A 24981-nucleotide genomic window follows, 5' to 3' on the forward strand; every position below is an offset into this window, starting at 1 on the left:
TCATCCCCGTGTTGTTTTAAATCCATATGACTTTCTTTCTATTTCTTTACACAAAGGGAGAAATTGTGAAAACATTTTGTTCTCAGTGATGTCATACAATGGCAGTTTAGGGTGACCACCTCTTCAAGCTTCAAAAGGATGCAAATGTATAATTCAGAAGTCTAATAAATTATTCCATTTGACTTATATGATAATGCTTGGTGAGAAACAAACTGAAATCGAATGATCTCCTCGAGCTGGAACATATTTAAACAAATGTCTGCAAAACATAGATGCATATAACACATTTTAGTTTGACCAGATGCCACATAGTAATAATGAACATTGACTTATCTGTGGGCTACCACCTGCTAGTAAGGACTGCCAGTAGTTGATGGCAGTTCACATGATCCACCAGTAGTGGCTACTGCCAGCCAGCAAGGGATTGAACCCCTACTGCTTAATTTAATATGATTCTAGTGACTTCTAATAAAACAGGAGTCCATGTGATATGCAAGAATGTAGGCACTGAAGGACAGACACTGTTTATGGTTACAGACTAAGTCATGGTAGGTGTGGGATAGATGGCACACCAGGGGTGGATCTGGGCATTACAGGAGCTAGTGAACCTCGGGATGGGTGAATAAAAGGAATAAAAGATGTTACCAAGCAGTATGTTGAATATGAACATTTCACATATTTACAAGATTATGTAGATCCTGCTGGCCTCCCTTTCTTTAACATCCGATCCAAGATCAGAATAGATAAATTACTCATACAATTATCACTGGTGCATAAACAGTGGAAAAATACACAGAGCACCTTTTTTAGTTGTACTTGAGCAATTAGATGGAAACAGACAACAATGTTAATCTGGGGTACTCAACCGTACTATTCCTCTATATATCAATTAGTCTATGTTTTATTTGAGGCAAAGTTTTTACCTGTAATTGTTTGAAGAAAAAGTTACCTTTTATTCCTCAGACAATACCGAAACCACTTCAGAAAAGAACGAAAGATGCAGCAATAGCACCAGGTGACATGATATTAATAGGTCAGATTCGGTTTTATTGAAATTTTTTCTTTTCAGGACTGAAAGAAAAACTGAAATGTGTAGAAAGCATAGAAACGCACTATTTATATATACAGTAACACATTTTAATAGAAAATAAATATCATAAGAGACAATAAATATACACTATATATATATATATATATATATATATATATATATATATATATATATATATATATATATACACACACACACACAGTATATTGGTATTATATTCATGCTATATAGCCAGAGGGGAACTGCTCCCCCAGCTGAGCCTGGATTCTCCCAAAGTTATTTTTCTCCTATTAACATTTTATGAAGTTTTGTGTTCCTTGCAATAGTCGCCTTGCTCATTGGGGTCCTAAAGACAAACATATTTAAGGCATGTTTTCAATCGTGTTAAACCGCACAATGAGGAATTTAAGACATTACAGCATACTTTTCTGTAAAGCTGCTTTTAGGATTAGACTATCCTCTATTTTTATTTATTTATTATTATTTCTTGACAGATGGAAAATCTGGAAAATTCCTAAATCAAATAGCACCCAGCTAACAATTTTTGGTAAACAATGTTCTGGGAACATTAGTTTTTGGTTCCCAGAATGGACATTCTAACATTCTCTTTTGGTTTTTCAGTAAAGTTTTAGTTTTTTGTTTTTTAAGAAATACACAACATTCCCTGTAGGTTTGGAGAACTTATCCATAACATTTTCCTAACCTCTATATATCTCCGATATCCTCTCCTACGACCCTGCTGTACGTCAATAATAAATGTACAATTCATTGTCGTTTTCTGATTCATTGTTTAATTAATTTAAGTTAAACACATCACAAACTCCTCAATGTTCTGGGAAGTTTAGTTTGTGGTTATAAAAATAAAACCTAACAATAACCATTAGAATACATTTTGCAGAAGTTCTTTTTAGGATGTCACACAAAAACCTCCCTGCAATGTTCTGGGAACGATAGTTTGGTTATACTAAATGATTATGAAAAATAGAACGTGAATAGAACGTTCCTAGAACGTTAGGAATTGGTTCCCAAAAAATAACCAAGTGAGAATAATACGTGAACGTTAGGGGAACGTTTTGTTTTTATTTATTTTTTTATATAAAACGTGCCTTTTGTTTGGGATTTCTTTAGGTGTGAAACGATCTAAAACATCACGTTAAATTAATGCAGGCTACTCAAAAGTAATGTTCGAATGGTCTGGATATTGGGAGACAACATTTCTTTGTTTCATGTACAGTGAGGCACTGGCCCTTTAAGATGAGACATTTCAATCTAGGCGTGTTTCCTGCTCCCGAAGAGAATCCAGCCCTGCCCGCATCTTACAAGGGAGAAATTGGAGGAAAGATTGTATTCTTACACAAATAATATCTGTATAATCGCCATAGGATTTACTTAATTGAGTTATTGATCTTTATAAGAGGAAAGGGAACGGAAAATCCTATCGGGATAGACGCTTTTTAACCAGCCTAGCCAATGAGATAAATGTCAGTCGGTCAAGGTCCAATCTCCAGATGTGCTTTCAACATGTACAGGTTTATTTAATCTTATTTTGAATCTGAACGGAAACACTTTGTAATTACGTTAAAGTGTATGCTTTTTATAGCCATTATGGGAAATCTTCGCTTCTGAATGAGAATGTTTCGTTTTTGTATTTGAATGGGACTTTAACCATGGGGTTTGAATCCAGGAGAGCAGATGGAGTGACTGACGGATGAATTAAAGACTGAAACACTGAAGATTCATGAGGAAACACACGGATAAACACGGGAGGAAACCCACAAACAAATCTCGCACGTGAAGGAACAATTATACAGAAGCTCTTTGAACATTTTGCACTTCTTTAAATGCTGATAATCGTTCGTGTTTGTCCTCAGTTTATCATTTAGTGGACGCGGTTGCGATTAATTTATTTCAGGTTTCATCGGCAAAAGACTCAAAAGATTTGCTACCATGTCGGCGGTGATGATAACACGGAAGGTTACTCGAAAATGGGAGAAACTGCCTGGGAAAAACACATTCTGCTGCGATGGACGGGTTATGATGGCACGGCAGAAAGGAGTATTTTACCTGACGATATTTCTCATCATTGGAACCTGCTCTCTGTTCTTCGCCTTTGAGTAAGTTGGTTTAAGTCACTGGTGGTTATTACACCTCATCTACGCGACACAACTAGAACGCTGTCATAGAATAACCATCGAGGATGTCCACACTGCGAGTAGTTGATTATAATAGGTGCGTTTTAGTTGGTCGCGTGCGGCGCGAAGTGTGGATGGCTTTTAAGGCCTTTTTAAAAATTATACATTATTTTAGTTGATGCATTCCTTTAGTGAACCGTCAAAGATGACGATAGTTGTGCCACCTGCCTGAAAACATAATAAAAAATGTGAATCAAATGTAGGGCTGAGAGATCCTATTGTTTGGAAGTTATAGGCCATCCCTCAGATATGACAACTGCATTTTGGGGCCACTGTCTAATTTCTTTATGCAGTGGCTTTATTTTAACAGGCAACCTTCAGTCAATCTCTAGAGAAGCCAGTATTGCAATGGGTGGCACATTTTTGCCTCAGAAATATATGCTGGGTTAACTGTTTGTAGGCCTACCCCCTGTGTTTGACCTCAAATTATATGAATTTATGAATAGGATTTAAAAGGAATATTCCAGATTAACAGCATTTGTGGCATAATGTTGATTACCATGAAAATGAATTTAGGTTCGTTCCTACTTAGAAGAAGAAGAAAAGCAAAAATGGAGAATACAGTGAGGCACTTGCAATGCAAGTGAATGGGGCCAATTTTTGGAGGGTTTAAAAGCAGAAATTTTGAAGCTTATAATTTGATAAACGCACTAACATTAAATCTTCTGTTAAAATTTGTGTATTATTTGTGCTGAAAAATTGTAAAATAGGTCTTCATGGCAACGAAGTTGTAAAATTGCATATAACTTTAGACAGAAAAGGTTAGTGAGTGATTTTATTGCACTGAAGTCATGTTAACATGCGTATATTGTTTACGTCTTGGGGCTATTCTTTTGTAACGGTGAGTATTTGAAAGTTTACAGACTGGCCCCATTCAGTTCTATTTTAAATTGCTCACTGTATTTTTTTCAAATTTTAAGTAGAGAAGTCATTTATTTTTGTGGTAATCAGAATCAGCTTTATTGCCAAGTATGCTTAAACATACAAGGAATTTGTCTTCCAGTGTGCAACAGTACAAAAACAGCAGCAAGACATAGATAATAATAAAAATTAAAAAATAGTTATACACATATGTACAGACACACACATACATACATACATACATACACACATACACATACGTAGTGCAAATCTAATACAAATCTGTTATGTTATGTACAGTGCAAATGTTTTGTTTTTTTTTCTTTCCAGAGGAATCAACATTATGCCAGAAATGCTATCAATTAAGCTTAACTTGTATTGAAACTGGAATATTAATTTAATGTTTTAAACCTGACCTCTGGATCTCAAACTATAACATAACCCTCAAAATAACTTTTTACCTTGTAGAATAGATCTGCTGTTGAAAGATCTTTAAAATTACATGAGATATTTCACCTGATGAAATAGATGGATTGGAAACAAATAAGTCCTTTGTGCTTTTTTTTTTTTTTTTTTTCAATGATGCACATTTTCACACAAATAAATGAAATTTGGAGTCAAACATATTTGGAAGTGGCTTGGCGTCCATGTTGATAAAACACATCCTAAGGTGTGCTGCTGCATAATGTATACTGGATGTGTGCTCCCATGTGTGGACAATGACGTGCATGGTCCGTGTTTCCTGAGATTTTAGTGTTGTGCCCTGCCCTTCCCATATCTTAGATTCACCATTGGGCCTGTTCACCAGCGCTCAGAAAGCAGTTAGCCTGCCCCTAGTAAGTGATAAGACTAATACAACTCATTGTCATGTATGGAGCTTAGTCTACGGCACACCATGTTCATAATGCTGATACCCATAATTAGTCCTCATGGGGCAGGCATATTAACATAAAGACTGCAAAAGAGTGCAAAAGCATGATTGCAAACTGTATATTACAGGGCAATGGCGAGCTAACAGAGGAAGTAGACTTTTTTTTTCATTGAAAAGTGCTCCTACTATTTCAGTTTTCCTTTGATTTTGAAGCATTTTCGTTTACCAGCTCTTGAATCTTTCGTTTGGACTGAAACTGAATCTGACATTGAGGATCCATGAATACCTTTATCTTAAACCACATGTTTTTGGAAAAATTTCATTGGTTGCAGAAATGCATTTTTTGTCAAATAGTAGCTGAGTTTTATCAGCTGGATAAAATTGTGGGGATGTGGAGTCATATCATATGGGATCTCATATTTCAGTTACGTTTGTATACATTTAATGTTTAAATTTGTTTGCACTGACTGAACCTTTTTTAAGTAATGCAGAATTATGAGATTGCTTAAGAGATATGAATTGTCTTTGGAAGAAACTTGTAACTGTTCTAAGAATGACTGATTAGACATCTTTCTGCTCATCGGCAGTCTTGATGGAATTGAAACCAAATCATATTGTGAAATGCAAGAATGGATATTTAATTTTTTTTTTGCAACTCTCTTGTTTCATTGCTAGCACTCAGCTCCTTATTCAATAATTTACAGGAATTATTATTTTTATGTATTTTTTTACCCAATTTGGAATGCCCAATTCCCAATGTGCTTTTTAAATCCTCGCGATTGCATAGTGATTCGCCTCAGTCCGGGTGGCGGAGGACGAATCCCAGCTGCCTCTGCGTCTGAGACCGTCAACCTGCGCATCTTATCAAGTGGCTTGTTGAGCACATTGCCATGGAGACTTAGTGTGTGTGGAGGCTTCACACCATCCACCACAGCATCTACGCTCAACTCACCACCCACCCCACCGAGAACTAACCACATTATAGTGATCACAAGGAGGCTACCCCATGTGACTCTACCCTCCCTAGTAACTGGGCCAATTGGGTTGCTTAGGAGACCTGGCTGGAGTCACTCAGCATGCCCTGGGATTCAAACTAGTGAACTAGCGAACTCCAGGGGTGGTAGCCAGCGTCTTTTACCACTGAGCTACCCAGGCCCTAATTTACAGGAATTATTGTTTGAATTTTGTTGCATGCTCACACTACTATGTCCTCATAGTCCTTTCTGTCCCTGGGCCAGGTGTCCGGCCAGTTCATCCCTACATAGAGTTCCAAGTACAAGGCTGATTAGAAGGGCTGGACTTTGCATAGTTCTCTTTAAAGATCTTTGTCTTTTGCTCAGTGATTGTTTACTTGGGATAATCTATTCCTCCTTCCTTCTCCCTCCTTCCACAGCACCCCACCCATTCCTTATCTGTCTTTGTCTGTTTTTGTCTGTGATACCACTCTGGGGATGTGGTAGAGTAATTTCTGCATCAATATATATTAATTTGAGGAACTAGGGCTTGCATAACTACTCATTTTTACTAGTCAGCTAGTAAAAGTAGTCAGCTGGTTGGCGGCTCAATGTTTACCTTATGTAAATGACTCAACATACACAGTTCAGACGTCTTAGCTGTTTTTGGTCCAACAATGCGTTAATGTCTGCACAGCTGAGATGATGCAAGTTAGAAATGAAAGCGTTCATATCTTCATTGCCAGATTTGTGCTGCTTGCATTGTCAAACAGTGCATAAAACAGTCATGTCTCACTTGCTTATAGTTTCTGTCCACCTGTAGGTGACACTCGATTAGCTTCAGAGCGGTTTGCAAGAATTTTGGCTTGTACGTAAACATGTTAAATGGTCTCAGACATCAGACCATCTCTGACATCCGCATCACGACTAAAGTCCAGTGATCCATGACTAGTCGACACAAACTGAATACAGCAGAACTAATTGATTAGAATCGACTGAATGGAAGAACCTCAAAGCATGTGAGCTCAGGAGGTGCTGTCCCTCCACAGGGGTCCTGATAAAATAGAGAGGACTGTAAATACCTTTGTTTTTTTTTGTGTCCCCCTGTTATGCAAGTGTAAAACTGGAGTCGTAGCAAAATTGTCTCTTTCACAAGGAATTAGGATTCTGCTGTTTTTTTTGTTTTTGTTTTTTTGTTAATGCATAATTAATTTACTTCGTGAATCACTCAAATGGGCAAACTCTTTATTTAGAACTAACAGGGTCAGTGCATAAATTTTTCAGCCTTGGCAATGTCACGGTACATTACGACAGCTTTATCTGAGTGACAACTGTCTGTAGTGTTTATGTAATGTACTTTAAGCACACCTAAGGGGGTATTTAAACTTACTATTTACCAATAAGCAGATTCCAATTACACTTGGCCAAAAAATGTGTCTCCACAACACAGATATAAATCTGTTCTTAAATTCCCACACTACATGCTAATAAAATGGAGTTGACTTCTGTGATTACGCTAATACTGGGCAGTGAATTTAAAAGATGTAATTTATTATTTAATTCCAAGTAGGGCTGAGCAATATGGCCAAAAATATTCACACAATATTTTTTATCGTTCGATATCAATATTCATCACAATAGACATTTCATACCATTAATGGGGGAGGAAATGCACTCCATGTTTTTTAGACCTCAAGAATGAATGTAAACATAACTTGTAAGTTTACAATTAAACCCCAGAGGGTAAGCTATCTTTAAAGTAGACTGAGTTTAGAATTAATCCTACATAAGGTGTGTATGACCTCTTTTCGATGAAAAATCACCAATTTCATCACCTTCAGCTAATGTTTGACTTTACTGAAAGACTTTCTTGTGACTCTGCACACTCCAGCTCAGTAGGTGGCATTAATGCACCGTAAGCTGGATTGCCAACTGCAAATGAACATCACCTGAAGAAGAAATACTTTCTTCCCTGTAATAGCACTATGGATCATATTTTTTTTTTTTTACTAAATGGTACATAAATAGCAATTGTGTTGATGTCGGAGCTGCTGTTGTGTTTAGTCAATAATTGTATTGCATTGTCAGTGCTGTCTTGTTTGGTACACAATGATATCATATTAGTTGGATAGCTAGCTAGTGGCTATTTTTCCCCTTGGGCTTGTCGTAGGTAAGATATGCCTATGCGCGTCAGCTGCGCTCATTGTCAATCTTTTATTTTCGGCAGTGATCAGCATCAAATAAATTAAGAAAATTGTTATGTCTGTCCAACAACTGTCCATCTGTTTCTTTCTTTATTATTTACTGCGCAACGCAATCCCAATGCAAATACTTGGTAGCAACTGTTCTAGTTTGCATTTTCCCAATGCTAATGTAGTGCTGTTTGGGCGGATTAAAGTTTACATATGTTGCTTGAAAAACCAGATGCATTTACACTTGACAGAGTTTCGTCTGGAATGCGTGTCAAACCACCTCCGGTGGTGGTTTGAGTGAACGGATTTATATCTGTCTCAAATTCGTCTTGGTGGGCATTTACACTTGGTCTTTTCATGATTGGATAGCTGTCCGATCAGTAGAAACGCATGGAGTGACCAAGTGTAAATACTCCCTAAAAGTCCCACAACACAGAGAAGAGCCACTGACGTCAGATCCGGATTAAAGTTTATTTGTTCTCTTGCAAATCTCTCCCTACTGTGTAATTGTTAACACTATTATTGCATACAATTATTTATTATTGCATTGCAAAACATAAATGAATAAACGAATTATTTGCATTTTGAATGTTTTTCCCAGCATTAGCATGTACTAACTTTTCATTCCTTATCAGTTTGACCTACTTTTTTTTTTTTTTTTTTTTTTTTTGCTTTAATAGTACATACGCAGACATTCTGGGATGGGTGTGTTTCCAAACTGGAACTTTCAAGAGAAAACATTTGCAGTACTTTGAAAACAGTTTACTCTGTATTCATTGCATTTGTAAACATTTTCTGTGGAGTAAAATTAAGCATTGTTTAGTCCAGTAACATTAGCATGCACTATAATAGATACAATTTTTAGGACTGACTGTTTTTCTGCATTTTTAAGTGATGAAATCTGATTCATTTGTTCTGTCAGTGTAGTCAGGTTGCCATAGAAATGACTTGAGCAAGATGTCAAAATACATATGAGAGAAGTTGTCATTGTGGTAAGAGAGAGGATGGAAAACTGGAAATTTTGCCTCTGCTCATTCATAACATTCCACATGCCACTTGTATGTGTAAATGTGTGAATTCATACACAGACGTAGACACTACCGTGCTTTGGGTATGATATTACATACACATTGTGCAAATGACAAAAAACCCCAAAAACAATACCGTGATAAACTAATCTATTGATTTTCATTGGATCTGGTTCACAAAGGTCGTATTTTATTTGGTGTCAAACCCGTCAATTATGCCAAAAAATCTGATTTTTGATGCATGTCTGAACAAAGAATTCATTGTAACACGTGGCATGTAAATCCAATATATAGTCAGTAAACAAATGAATGTGAGAGGTCATTGCACATAAACACAGTACTCGGCATGACAGTTCATGATCCATTAACATGGTTCAAATATATAATGTTGTCATATTTGTTTGAGACTGGACCCGTTTGTACATCAAAAGTCACTACTGATCTATATTTTTTTTCAGCCATTATCCTCCTTTTTATTCTCCTCATTTTTCTTTCCGGTGCAGTAGTGGATCTTTGCTTAAACCTCTATCAGTAATGATGATTGTCAGGCGTCCCTTCCCCCAGTCCTTCAACGATCTCCACCTAGAGACCAGATCTATTGATTTTACAAACACAGAGTAAGGACTTTTCAGACAAAGCCATAAAACTCTGCAGTTGTACTTAATGTTGTTTTAACTGTGGAAAACACTCCTTTTCTCCTTGTTCTCTGTGGAACTGTGTAAGCAGATAATACACCAAGGAAAAACTGAGAAGGCAAACAGAAGGGTGGAGATGCAAGAACACAGTAACAGGAGTGGCTTTATGCATGATTTGAACTACAAGCGTTTGTTTAATTATCCTGATAAAGCAGATTATGAAAAATTGTCTTTACAAAATATTTTATCCGCAAACACTTAAATTTTTCCATTTTGTTTTAAGCAATAAAAGTGCTGACTATGCATTTTCAGGCACAATACATACTGTGTTTATTAAAAAATTTTATGGGGGGGAGATAGAGCCTTAAGGCCAAAGTATACTTCAGGTTCTGCATTGCGGATGGCTCCGTGCACTGTATGTGTGATGCAAATTGTGTCATCAGCACAGCCGTGCGGCTTGACTTCGCGCTGCCTAGATTTTATTGACCCACGCACATGGTCCTCCGCTGTGCGTGTCGCTGATGCATACGGCTGCTATTGACTGTACTAAAAGGGTATCGCAAAGAAGTTGTTGTGGGCATGCGTCAAGTGCGTTCGTTTTCAGTCGCGGTCAGAATAGTATACCAGTGGTCGACCGATATATTGGTTTTGCTGATACTAAAGTACACGTTGTCATATCGTTATAAAGTAAATAATTTGTTGACTAGATGCTGCATTAGTAGAGAACATCAGTATGTTTGCCGACAAGGCTGAGGACGCTAACATTAAAGCTATCCTCAAGCAGTTAGAACAATGTGACCAAAATACACGGAAGTCCTACCCAACTGTTTAAATGTCATGATTGTTACCATCTATTACCATCTTTTTGCATTCATTTATATCCAGCTGGCCACATTTATGCATTCGTTAGCCAGCTAAGTTGCATAATTAAAGCTAGCGATGTGAGAAAGCAAATTCATGCAGCCGAGAGAAACGTATAAACAAATCAGAAACGTATCTGCTTTCAATGCAATTTTTTTATCCTCACTGTAATATGATGACTTCAGATCGATTACATTCTTGTGCTAAAAAGGCTAGACACAGCGCAACAAATACAGTTTAACAGAAAGCAGGTGTCTCAATATGCTTTTAAAGTTCTTTTTAATTAGACACATCATCTAAAAAACAGCACTACTGCATGAGATGCTGAATAAACAAAACCAAAGGGAAAACAAAGACATTTGTCTAGCATGCGTTTACATAGAAAAACAAATGGATTGTTGCAAAAGTGTTCGGTGTGAACAGCCCCTTACAGTTGCTGGAGGTCTCTGGCCATTGCGTCTTGCTCTCTTATAAGCATTTCTCATATTAAGCAATGAGTTGTTTAAATGCTTTGTCAGGAAAGATGTTCAACTTGGAAATATGTTTCTTAAGATTCTCGCGTTCGGTTCCAGTCTGTTGTGTTCCATCTGTTTGAACAGCCCATGGCCTGGGCTCATAGTCTGAGCCGCTTCACCACCATTTTCAGCCAAATACCACTGCTATCTGTGAATATTGCTACTCTACATACAACTGTACTGAATAAAATACAATGTGGTATTTTGCTGTTATTATGAAGCTTTAGTCTGGAGTAGTAGGTATCAGTGTAACACCATGTGAACTGTCTGTTGAAGCGTTTCTCCCTTCATTTTACATTTGAGAATATGGACCAACTAAAACTTCTTATTGATTTATTTTATGGACATTAGTTGAAAACGAAATGCTTTTTTTTTACAGCCAGGATAGGTATGTTCTTTGCAATAATATAACTGTGCTGAATGGTTTATGTATTTATTGCGCCCTCTTGTGGACTAAGGAAACAACGTCAATTTAAAAATCAGCTGACTTTAAAATTAGAATATTAATTCATATATATTAAAGAGCACCCATTATGGTTTTTCAAATATTACCTTTCATGTAGTGTGTTATATAGCTTTTTGTGAATGTAAAAAAGTCTGCAAAGTTTCAAAAATCAAAGTGCACGAAATATGGAGTTATTGACACCCAAAAGAAAGAACCGATTCTGAACACCTGAAACGAGTCGTTAATAATTCCAGATTTACTTCCTGTACTAACCTATGTAATTTGGTAACAAAAAACCCACCTCTGGTCTGTTTACATGTACAGCCAGTGCATGCTGTTAGCCTGTTAGCTGTTAGCCTCTGCTAACCGGCTAACTCACGTTATTGTCATACTACATGTAAACTTACCACTGCTTGCTCAAATTGGTAAGGTAAAACAGAAATTATTTCAAACGGAGCTGAAACTCGGATATGGTAGTGGGCATTTGTTTTCCGACACGTGCTGTAAGCGGAAGACCAATCACAACAGACTGGGACATCTGACCAATCAGAGCAGAGTAGGCTCTCTGAAAGGAGGAGTTTAGAATGAATCCTTTAGAACGGATCATTGGAGTCATTTCTGACACTGGGAAAGAAAGGTGATGCTGCAATTTAAATTATGTGCAAATTAAAGTGTTTTTTGACCTTGGATGCATGTAAATCTCTTGTATGAGACCTTTAAAACAAAATTAGGCACGTTTAAAAACCATAATAGGTGCACTTTAATATATATTTATTTCATTTAAAAAATGTACAATACATTTTCTTGGTTCAGTCAGTACTGTTTATGGTTGTAATAAAGTTACTATTTTACTTTGTGTTATTTTTTCATTCAGTACCAATTTTAAAAACTATCGTTTGAATAATCGGTTATTGGCAGGTACTGCCCAACTTAGTTATCAGTATCAGTAAAATCCACTATCAGTCAACCTCTAGAGTATACTCACTAAGGCAACGTGGTCAAACGGGCGAGCCGATCCGGAACGCGCAAAAATGAAGTATACCTGGGCCTTTAGTGTGTCAGAAGTTGCAATAAGAGGAATCTGCACTTTAATGCCTTTAGCTACTGAATTGGAGGTGTACCTGTGGATGTGTTTTAAGGCCTACCTTCAAACTCAGTGCCTCTTTGCTTGACATCATGGGAAAATCAAATTAAATCAGCCAAGACCTGAGAAAAAAACTGTGGACCTCCACAAGTCTGGTTCATCCTTGGGAGCAATTTCCAAATGCCAGAAAGTACCATGTTTATCTGTACAAACAATAGTATGCATGTATAAACGCCATGGGAACACCATGAGATGCATTCTGTCTCCTAGAGATTAATGTAGTTTGGTGCAAAAAGTGCAAATCAATCCCAGAACAACAGCAAAGGACCTTGTGAATGTTGGGCCTCATGTATTCAGATAGAAGACAAAGGCAGGCCTAACACAGTCGTATAAACATAACTCAAGCCCCCACCTTCTAAGTCATAAATTTTACTGATAAAAATCTCGCCAAAATCAAACAAAGGGAGTCCAAAACAGACTACAGAGCCATGAAGCCTTGCTCACTAAAGGATCGAGCGCTCAACTCCTATTGGATGAGGCACACAACAGAACGTCCCTCAAACATGACATCATCAGGAGTTGAAATAATTCTGAAATGTGTCCAGAATTCGCTTCCAGTGACTTAGTCCACCGAATATGGACGTAGCTTTTTGCTGCTCTCAGGTGCAACCTCGTGGCACAAGGAAGTAATGTCTGACTTGAAACTGTAGCCATACAATCTCCATTTCGCTGGACGAGTTGAGATTACTCTGTGTTCAACTGAACACTCTAACAGATCCGAAGGAGACCGCCGAGCAATTTGCATCTTCATCCGCTGGCCTACAGAAGTGAAGAGATTAAAGATTTCTCTTCTATCTTCAATCAAGTCGACATTTCTGAGTTCTCTGCCAGCACGCCGAGAATCAACAGCTGTACCGCCCGCCGACAGAGTGAGGAAACGGCCTCCCGTCATCACCCGAGCCTCAAGGAACCGGGTCAGGGTTAAAGGACGGAGGAAAACACATTCTACCTGTGTCCTCATGCGATACAAGTAAGAGGTTTACGTCTGGGCAGAGATAGAATATTATAGCATGTTATTCTTGTGCTTCAAGGTTTTTGCTTGTACAGTTTACGGACCGCCATGTCCGCTCATTATTAATACTCAGGGTATTAATTATCACAAATTTGTTTTGCTGTATTGTGGTCCAACCAAATTGGATTGTGCAATTTTGCCATCGCGGGTGAAACAGAAACTGAGTTCATCCATTAAAGAGTCAAATAACGCAGGACTTTTACGAGCCCCGCTCGTAAAACCGCGTCTCTGAGTGATGAACACAGCTGCTTTCTCTCCCGCTATCGCAAAATCAGCTTTCGGGCTGTCACTTAATCATCGCTCTCTCTCTCACTAACCACACTGACACACACACACACACACACACACACTGTCTCACACACACACCTTATGTGTTATAGGATTATTTTTATTTCCATATCTAATCATATCACTGTTTAGTTTGTAGTTGTAAGTCGGAAGTTTATTGACTGCATTGTATTAATTATTAATTGATATTACTGCATAAATAAACTTTGTTTATATTACAAAGAGAAGTGTTTTGGTTTGTTTTGGTTTTGCATACGCCTGTGTCATGCTGACGGGATGTCAGTGATCGGATTCAAACCTTCATTCATTGTTTTTTCCCGAAAATCGATATTCTTCGGATGTCGATTTTCCTAAGAAAACAATCTAATATTGAGACTGTTTTAATATTTGGTTACTAGTCCCTGATTCCAGGGTGGTGCCCCGTCAATGTTAATCGTTATTAATATTCTATTGATTTTTGATAATTGATAATTATCTTTGATGATTGTTGAATTTGAATGATCAATAAGCTAGTGTTAATTTTAATTAATGTTTCATCGATGTTAACAATTGACGATTATCTTTGATAATTGTTGATTTTAAAGGATTAAAAAAGCTGACATTGATTCTCATCAATGTTCTATTGATTTTAATAATTAATAATGATCTTTGATAATTATTAGTTATTGCTAATAACCAAACTTGCTCCTAAACGCAGCACACTACATTTACTGGAGCCCTATATGAGGTTTTAATGAGTTAGATCCTACTAATTAATTTAAATATTAATAACTACAGAAATAATTATTATTTCTGATAGTAACACTGATCTAAACAACCGGTAAAGCCCTACATGAAGATGCTGGAGGAAACAGGTAGACAAGTATCTATATCTACAGTAAAATGAGTCCTTTATCGAATAACCTGAAAGGCTGCTCAACAAGGAAGAAGTCACTGCTCCAAAACCGCCATAAAAAGCCAGACTACAGTTTGCAAGTGCACATGGGGACAAAGATCTTTCTTTTTGGAGAAATGTCCTCTGGTCTGATGAAACAAAATTTGAACAGTTTGTCCATAATGACCATCATTATGTTTTGAGGAAAAAGGGTGAGGCTTGCAAGCTGAAGAACACCATCCCAACCGTGAAGCATGGGGGTGGCAGCATCATGTTGTGGGGGTGGTTTTCTGCAGGAGGAACTGGTGCACTTCACAAAATAGATGGTATCATGAGGAAGGAAAATTATGTGGATATATTAAAGCAACATCCCGAGACATCAGCCAGGAAGTTAAAGAGGTCATGAAGAGGGTGTCTTCAAATTGGTCTTCCAAATGGACAATGGCCCCAAGCATACCTTCAAAAGTTGTGGCAAAATGGCTTAAGGACAACAAAGTCAAGGTATTGGAGTGGCCATCAGAAAGCCCTGACCTCAATCCAATTGAAATTTTGTCAGTAGAACTGAAAAGTGTGTGCGAGCAAGGAGGCCTATAAACCTGACTCATTTACACCAGTTCTGTCTGGAGCAATGGGCCCAAATTCCAGCAACTTATTGTGTGAAGCTTGTGGAAGGCTACCCAAAATGTTTGACCCAATTACAAACCATTTAAAGGCAATGCTACAAAATACTAACAATGTGTATGTAAACTTGTGACCCGCTAGGAACGTGATGATAGAAATAAAAGCTGAACTAAATCCTTCTCTCTTCTATTATTCTGACATTTCACATTCTTAACATAAAGTAGTGATCCTAACTGACCTAAGACAGGGAATGTTTTCTAAGATTAAATGTCAGGAATTGTGAAAAACTGAGTTTAAATGTATTTGGCTAAGGTGTATGTAAACTTCTGACTTCAAATGTATATACATAATAAACACAATGTACAAACTATATAATACACAACAAACGTAAATTATATTATGATCCTTTATTCTCTTGTACTCAAATTTTCTTTATTTTCAATTTAAATAGTTTAATGTTGTGGTCATCAAAGCCAAAGATGATATATTATTTGTACACTTTTTCGGTTCTGGCCATCAATGCTTCATACTCATGCTGCATTTTTTTCTTCTCCATAAATACTCAGCGCAGTGTCTGTCCATTTATCTATTTCTATTTGAAAAACCTAAAATAGCAAGAACTCGACAGATGTTTTAGAGAACATTACTAGTCGGTACTGGCAAGTATCAGCTGTCTGATTAGATGTCTTGACCAATGATAAACGTTTGCTTTTCTGACTCCACCCAAATTGTTCCACTTTGCAGGTACTAAAAGGGTTCCTTGTTTGGTTTAGGTTTTAGTTCCATGTCGAACTAGTTCATGTGGTGGAAAATCTGAGTGGATCAGAAATAGTTCAGGAACTAGGAAAAGTAGGCTAACATAGGCTAAACCAATGCTGTGGGTCTGGAGCAGAATTATCTGTTTTTGGCCGACCAATAGCAGACGGTGGGAGAGTTTGGGAAACCTATTTGAAAACAGTAATTGTGTTTGCAATTCCATTTGTTGACACTTATGGCACAGAAATGATGCACTTCAGCTTTAATATTAGAGCTTCTTTTCTCTGGTATTGATTTTTGGGGACAGAGGTCATATTCTGCACTGGTTAATGTCAGAAAGCTCAGAGCTGTGATAGGAACTGACTTTGGAGCACATCCAGGACACTTAAAGTCATCAGCAGAGATGTGACACACACACACACACACACACAAAGTGTTCTCCATGTTTTGCTCTGCTCTTAAACTGCTTTCACAATAATAAATGGATTTTCCTGCAGCATTCTATTCAAGGATCTGAGCAGTGGAAAGTTTTATCGACCAGCTCTGCTCTGGGTTTTTTTTCTTACTTTTTTATTTTTTCTGATTCCAGAGTTTAAAACTGATCACACTACTTTGACCCATCCCACAGGTAGAATTCCAATGCATTGAAGGCTAACGTATGCTGAAACCAGATTATAATGCACCAGTGTGATGCGTACAGTTGAACTTTGGACCCAGTACTGTATTGTCTGACTGGAAATTATCTTTCTGCTGCTAATTAGTGATGCTTGCTCTGACAAGCAGGACTATTACTATTGCTAAATCTTAGGGTTAGGGATTCGAAAATGTAACTTAACTGCTTTGTATTAAACTTTGGTGTGCAACTCATCCTGTATCATATGTGCTGTGTACTTGAATTATTATTTGGCTTCTTGAGGAGAGGTGTGCGATTAGGTTTCCAAGAGACTGGATATACAAGTTTTGGTGGATGATGAAATGGGGGAAAAATACCTTAGATCTACATTTGAAGGAGGGACCCAAGCCATATCTAGGGACCAGAATATCATTGAGACTTGGGCCAGTGTGCAACCACCTAACAAGTACTTGGAACACCCTAACAACTGCTTGGCAATATGCTAAAAACAATTAAGACCTTAGCAACCACATAGCAGTGCCCTGGCAAAGTGGTAGTGAGTTTTTCACAGACATGCACCGTTTATGTTTTCTTCAGAAATTTAAAAAATCAAGTGTTTCTTGCTGCCTCGCTCTACTATACTATACTATACTATGTGCTGGTATCATAGTATGGTAACAGGCCCTACCCACCGGTGTGAGGAGACAAGCCCACTGAATAGAATGGACTGGTTAAACCAGTGTTCTGGTATGCATTGTTGAAGGATTAATTTGACATGTGTGAGTATAAAAACCTACATGTATCTAGTACAGTGCATTCAGAAAGTATTCAGACCCCTTCATTTTTTGCAGCCTTATGCTAAAATGCTTTAAAAAAAAAAAAAAAAATCACATCAATCTACACTCAATACCCCATAATGACAAAGCAAAAACCAGATTTTTGATAACTTTCAAATTTATTAAAAAGAAAAAACTGAAATATCAAATTGACATAGGTATTCACTTGTTGGAAGGTGAACCTTCGGCCCAGTCTGAGGTCCTGAGCGCTCTGGACCAGGTTTTTATTAAGGATATGTCTGTATTTTGCTGTATTTTGGTATTGTGCAGGTGATGACTGGTGCCTGGTTTCCTCCAGACATGATGCTTGGAATTGAGGCCAAACAGTTCAATCTTCGTTTCATCAGACCAGAGAATCTTGTTTCTCACAGTCTGAGAGTCCTTTTGGTGCTTTTTTATGTGTCTTGCACTGAGGAGAGGCTTCCGTCTGGCCACTCTGCAAATATGCAAAGTTATCAAAAATCTGTTTTTTGCTTTGTCATTATGGGGTATGGAGTGTAGATTGATGTAAAAATAATTTAAAGGATTTTAGAATAAGGCTGCAACATAACAAAATGTGAAAAAAAAATGGAGTCTGAATACTTTCTGAATACACTGTATATCGTCAGGGATGCTTGAGGCTTGAAAGAACCCAATCTCTATGTTTTAAACTTCTCCTCAACAAACAGATGTGCTATAACTTAATGGCGGAACTCATGATTTTTGCCTGCTGGACTATAAAATGTGCAAAAAAATCCCATAGACTTCAAATGAAGGAGTCACCCATGACAGAATATCATAGAGACTTGGGGATGGGCTCTCTTTTGTCTTGGCCTGTAAGCCTAGTACACTCTAGCAACTACCTTGTGGTGCCCCAACAACCGTATAAGAAGAGCTGTGTCCCAAAAGACAGACTGTAAATTATGCCCATCTAGTGTATGAATTTTCAAAGTGTAGTGTTATCTCAAATGGAACATTGTTTCTTACTCATTTTACCATCGACGGAAGTGACAGTTAACACTTGTGATATGTTGCCGCTAGCTGTAGCACATTAGCCAACTTCAGTCCAAAACTGATATTTCAAATAACGAACATATTGTGGCATGAGTGATTGTAAAGCATTCAACTCATATGTGTAAACGGCTGTCTTCACTAAAGTTTTGGTAGTTGCCCCATTACCATTAATTCCAATAGTTTTGTCAGGCCAGCATCACAGCAAGTAACCCCGTCTCTTCCATGAAGTGCATGTAGTGTCCAACATTCCACACTGCAAAAATACATCATCTGGTTACTGGTAGTAAAGTTGGATTTTCGTAGAATAGTCCAGAAATATGCAATTTGAGATGCAGCTAATGTACTCCAAACCACTAAGAACTTGTAAGCAACTGTAGAGCAACCATCCACAACACCCTAACATCATGGTGGCAGTTTTAGCACAGGCAACCACCATTTATATTTTCTTCATAAAATCTAGTTATATTGTAATGTTAGGGCTAGCCATATCTTCTTTCACTGAAGTGTATGGTATTTTGGGCCTCCTCTTCATATACAAAATGTTAAACATAGCAAATTTCCCCCTGAGATTGTATGCAATGTCCCTGTGATGAGGTGTACCATTATAGTGATATAAAAGCTATACATGACCTTCATATAGCTGGTCTACATCGCAGGACAGAGTGGAGAAGGAGAGCCAGGGCGACCCTATTAATAGCTCAATGCAGTGGCCTGTGGAATCCGACAATCTGCTGCAGGCTGAGCACAGGGAGGCACTTTTACTGGACCCAAGTCATCCGCAATTTATGGGAAAAGCCAACTTCATCTCTACATGGCTGTCTGCATGTAGGAATGGAGAAAGCATAGTAGTTCATAGTAAACATCATGCCTGACTGCTTCATTGTTAGGAAAAGAATGTCTTTATGGGAGTGCTGAACCAGACAATTATTAGACACCCTCTTCATCAATGACCTCCCCCTTTTGTGATCAGGGTGAAAGATGGAAAAATTGCCAACTTTTGCTTTATCAAAAACAAACTGAAATGGTTTTATGTTGGACGTAGAAAATGTATAGCCTGAAAGAAGAATGGCAGTCTAACTGATTATAAAATGTAAATTTTTTTAAGTTAAATTCATGTTTATTTATCATTCTCATAATGCTTTAGTGAAATTAATGTCTGAAACTGTTTCGATAAAAAAAAAACACGAGAACTCTTGAGAAGTGGCATATGCACTTTATTTACTTTAGCAGACAGTATTTTTATGTTAAAACTGATGGTTGTAATTTCTACACCACTAGCAAATATTAATGTTCACATTCAATTGAATGCTACGATTTACACGAATGGTTTACAAATCTTATACACCGTAGTACATTGCTTTTGTTTCATGAATGAGGCCCATTGACTGTTTCCAAACATGCCCTTGTCTTCCATTGTTCAAAAACAAACAGACTGAGTTCGAGTGGCATACTGCCATGCTTCTATTACTATTTTTGCCATAGACAGACATGGCAGAAGTAGTAAGAGTAGCATGACATTCCAAACTCACCCATAGTCCTGTCCTGAACTCACACCATTGATTGAACCAACGTTTCTAGGTTGGGCATTTAAATAAAAAGATTGCAGTTTCGTTTAGTGCCTCTAGTGGCACAGAAATTACACATTTTAAATTAAAACTAAAAGTTTATTTCTGTTTCAGTTGATATGCCTATGTAATCGCTGTGCTTTTATTTCCATGTTCACCTTGCTCTGCTTTTTAACCCTTATTGTTTTTCATTTGTCCATTACAGGTGCCCGTATCTTGCAGTGCACCTGTCTCCGGCCATCCCTGTTTTTGCAGTGTTGCTCTTCTTCTTCGTAATGGCCATGCTGCTCAGAACCAGCTTCAGTGATCCAGGGGTGCTGCCGCGGGCACTGCCGGAGGAGGCCAATTTCATTGAGATGGAGATTGGTAAGAGTTTATCTGACTGACTTAAGGAAATGGTATTTGCCATAGTTTGTACCATCAGGGCAACCTGCGGGTGTTTTGACCCAGCGAAGGGAAGAACATGAATAGGATAGCAGGCTTGTTGCGTAAGTGGGACGGTGTTAGCCCAGCTATGCTCATTTATTTATGGTATTGTTGTGCTTTGAGATTTAAAGAGGATGGGTGAGTTCATCCATGAGTGTGGGACATGTGGGAGACCTTGTGTTGTTCTTGACTTCCTTTCATGGTTGAATGGGCTGTATTTAATGGCCAATTCTTAATCTTGCCATCTGGTAAAATCTGGTGTTTTGATATGTTGTTTTACTGTTTTATGATAATAACACAGGGTATCCGTGGGTCCTTAAAAAGTCTTAAATGTACTTTTTAAAATTTAAGGCCTTGAAAAGTCTTAAATATCTTAAATTACAAGAAGTCTTACATTTTGTTTGCTGAGGTCTAAAAGTTTGGGGCATGAATAGAGGACACGCAAAAAACAGCAGAATCTGCGCGAGTCAAAATCGTCTCTCTCTCTCTCTCTCTCTCGTGCATTTAGCAGCTGAAGCTTGAGTTTAGTGTGAGCGCATGCAGGTAAGCACATTTTTACTGAACTTACGATGTTACACATGTATAAACCTTCATAAACCCGTTAATCCAAAATGCAAATGGTGTTATTTTGCGTCTCTAACTGTCGCTCCTGCTTATAATCGACAAAGCAGTCAAAGTTACAGTTTGCAAGCGCGTGAGTTTGGAGCGGTCTTTTGATGCCTTTCAAATCGTTGCACTTCCTTATTTTACATTACCTTTGACAATAATTGTAAAGCTTACAGAACTACTCAGCTGCAGATTTACACCTGTTATATCTCTCATCTCCATCTCTCTAGATGTAGGGCTGCCAACGCAATTGACACTATTCTCACGCGCTCACGCCACACATCCCTTTTCTCATGCAGTGATAACGTCGCGGAGCAAAGAGGACACTGACAGCACACGGACAGACAAGACAAAGCAGCCTGCATGATGCTGCGAGTTATTCAGACCAATCAGGGGGAAAATAACAGCAAAGCGTCTCTCCCACTCCTTCTCTTTCATACTTTAATCTGTTAACATTATCAATACATCTTGTCAAATTTAAACGGCCATTTTTAAGGTAACTGATGAGTTTTTGTCTGAGATATTTCACACAAAAATGAAAATTGTCATCACTTTCCTTCATGCTGTTGCAAACCTGTATGACTTTCTTATTTCAGTGGATATCAAAAGGAGATATTAGGGAGTTTCAGTCACCATTCACTTTCATTGAATGAAAAACAAGATGCAGTGACAGTGAATGGTGACGGAGACTAAACGTTTTGCTTAACGTCTTCTTTTTTTTCCATGGCAGAGAAAAATTCATACAGACTCAAGGGTGAGCAGTGATGACAGAAATTTCATTTTTAAATGAACTGCCCTTTAACTACCTGTTAAAGTATTTGTTAAAGTTATCTGCCTAGAAAAAAAATATAAATGTTATTCAGCACATGCTAGACCTTATTCACAGCAGCGATATCTTTGATGTTTTATGACAATGACAACAAGGCTGTGCGGGATAGATGTACAGTCTCTTCGATGAGATGTACTGCAGTTAAAAGTGTTTTTGGATTGTACTGTGTACAAAACATTGAAAGAATATATTTTCAAGGACACTCAGTAGACAAAAAACTCCAGACAACATGAGTTATGGAAAATCAGATGGGATATTGGAGCTTTTTACAGATTTACACCATGCATGCCATTGAAGAAAAGGTAAGTCTATCCCTCACAGCCTCGTTTCCATTCCCATTAAAAATCAAACATGGTGCTACTGTGAATAAGGTCTATAGACCAATCCTCTTGTTTACAGTAAGTGGTGGCAGAAAGCCCGCTGATTTGTTAGATTTGACAGATTAGAGGATTAAACGAAAGTATAACACAAAACCATCATAAATACAAACATATTCTTAGTGATACAATTACTATAATGATATGAGTTAATAACTAACATGTAATCATGTTTGCTATAAATTTATGCTACAGATTTGTGAGTTGAAATGATCTCCTCAGTCCAGTCAGCTCTGTTGATGATCTTGAAGCCACAGCAGTCAACCAGAGCACTCGGAATCATTTTTCAACAATGTAATCCAACAAAAGTGTATTTTTTACACATGGTTTTTGCCACCACTTCCGTGTTTGACGTAAGTGGTGACGTTGCCAAAGCATTGGTCTATTGCGTCACGTCTTGCTGGAAAGCAAGTGACTAAAGAGAAGGGTCACAATATAGGCTACGTACTTTAGGCTACATGCATTCTTAATGATTTCATTTAGAGTTTTAATGTTGTATTAAGTTATTAACACATAAATGCACAATAAAAGATATAAAAAAACACGTCCAGAAACATTCAAGTAGCCTCCGTGTTTTTGTATTTACCAGCTAATGAATTAATGTGTTTTTTTTGTTTTGCGAAAGTGGTCTTACATTTTTCTTTTATTTGGCCTTAAAAAGTCTTAAATTTCATTCCTTTGAACCTGCAGATACCCTGTAACAGTTATTGAAGAACATTTTAACTAGGGTACTAAAGGAGGCATTTTGTCTTGTAACACTGAGGTACATTTAATTTTAAGATGTGCATTAAAGAAGAGTTTCTCAAATGGGGGCTCACAAACCCCTCAGTGTTTTTGATGGAATTACTGTAAAGGGGTTTCGTAATATAGTGACAGAAATGCTAAACCCGAATTAAATAAAGTAAAAAATGTAAAAAAAATAAATAAAAAAACCTAGAACATTTCTGAAAATGATTCATTTAGTTGTTCTAATAGTTTGTGGCAAAAAAAAAAAAAAAAAAAACTGCATAAAAGTACCATAAAAGCTGTCTATGTGACTGCATTTTATACTTGTTCTTCTGATACTATATGTTCTCTACATTTGTTTAGACCAAAATTAATCATTATTCATGGCAAACCTTCCCCTCCACCATAGCTCTCAAATTTCACTTGCACATGTATATATTCAAACTTGTTGCATCAAAATACATTGCAGCAGTTGTGGCGTCACTAGCCTTGTTTCCACTGTCGGGCCAGATGAGGGCGTGCTAGTGCGTACCAGTGCCAGTTGCGTTCTCACTGTCACTTCTGGGGCTTTTATCTTGCCCCCTCGGGGCTTCTTCGGCCAAGCGCATTTGGCCTGCTGATTACTCTTGGGCCAACAAAGGCCAGCTGTGGATTGAGGCGGGGTCAACGTCAATGCCGGAGTTTTGATGAGTGAGGTCAGAGGTTTCGGCACCAAGATACAAATTTCCCAATTTTTCATATCTAGCTATCATCTTACCTCAACAGATCAATGGAGAGTAGACAAAAGTCAGTACTGGTCAGTAGACAGGGCTCTTCTGAATATTTTGGCTGATGAAAATGTGCAAAGGCAGATCAACGGCATCTGCCAAAACGAAGATGTGATTAAGTTTATTGTTGCAGAACTTCCCAAGTTCTGTTTCCAGCGCACAACGGTACAGGTTTGGAAAAAAAAAAAAAATTGCATGCACAGAACAAACAAGTTTTAATTTCAAGGGCTAGCTTGTCTCCTGAGTCTCAGTTTGATTTTTGCTCTTGCTTGTGAAAAGGGTGGAGTGTGTGACGTTGGCACCAGGGCAGAGTATTAAGTGCGGGTTTTAGGGCAATGCTGTGGGGCTATTGGCCCGATGGTGGGAATGCAGATCATTTTCCCTTTTCAATATAACTAATATAACATTAACCCTGTCCCTGACAACCATGTCACTCATGTCAGTTTGCTGTCAGCCAGCTATAGTTTGTTAGTACAGTGTGTAATGTAGCAGATTGAAACATCAGAGCATCTTTTTGCAGCTCAGCAGACAATGGTGCGGTGGTGGATTGTGTCTGTTGAGTGTTGATTTCACATTACGCTGTTACCTAGTTGGTGAGACGCAATGCTGGTCCATCTTTTACTCTCCGTGACCATGAGATTATAGCTAACTAGCTAACCACATAGCTACTTTCATTGCTTGTCAGCTGAGTGGAAGCTAATGTGCAAACATGTATTCACCAAACTGTTTTGTTCAGAATTCACAGTTTGGTACCCCTTTCAACCAAACAATTCCAGTCGTAGCATTTATAAAATGTAATATTTAAAAGTCTGGTTTTCCACCGTAGAAAGTTTCCCCTGAACTTGTATAGCAGAATACGGTGTAACACCGCTGCCGCTGTTTTTCTCTTGTCTCGGCAGGTGTAAATACTTCTCCTTTTACAACATGACCCAATTGACTGGCAG

The 24981-nt window shown here is 37.9% G+C and overlaps 1 protein-coding gene across 2 annotated transcripts in view; it reads left to right on the forward strand.

Moving 5' to 3' along the window:
- The first annotated feature begins 2301 nt into the window (after positions 1 to 2301).
- LOC127412565 (palmitoyltransferase ZDHHC9) overlaps positions 2302 to 24981 on the forward strand; it is a 38120-nt gene continuing 15440 nt past the window's right edge. The window contains exons 1-2 of one of the 2 annotated variants that reach the window (XM_051649017.1): positions 2302 to 3165; positions 20512 to 20672. In XM_051649017.1, coding sequence (XP_051504977.1) covers positions 2999 to 3165; positions 20512 to 20672 — 328 coding nt within the window. In that variant the 5' untranslated portion in view covers positions 2302 to 2998. Of the gene's footprint in view, positions 3166 to 12524; positions 13719 to 20511; positions 20673 to 24981 lie in introns of those variants that run through there. The other variant, XM_051649018.1, reaches the window with a different exon arrangement.

This window comes from Myxocyprinus asiaticus, chromosome 22 (genome assembly GCF_019703515.2).
Source record: "Myxocyprinus asiaticus isolate MX2 ecotype Aquarium Trade chromosome 22, UBuf_Myxa_2, whole genome shotgun sequence".
Classification (NCBI taxonomy): domain Eukaryota; kingdom Metazoa; phylum Chordata; class Actinopteri; order Cypriniformes; family Catostomidae; genus Myxocyprinus; species Myxocyprinus asiaticus.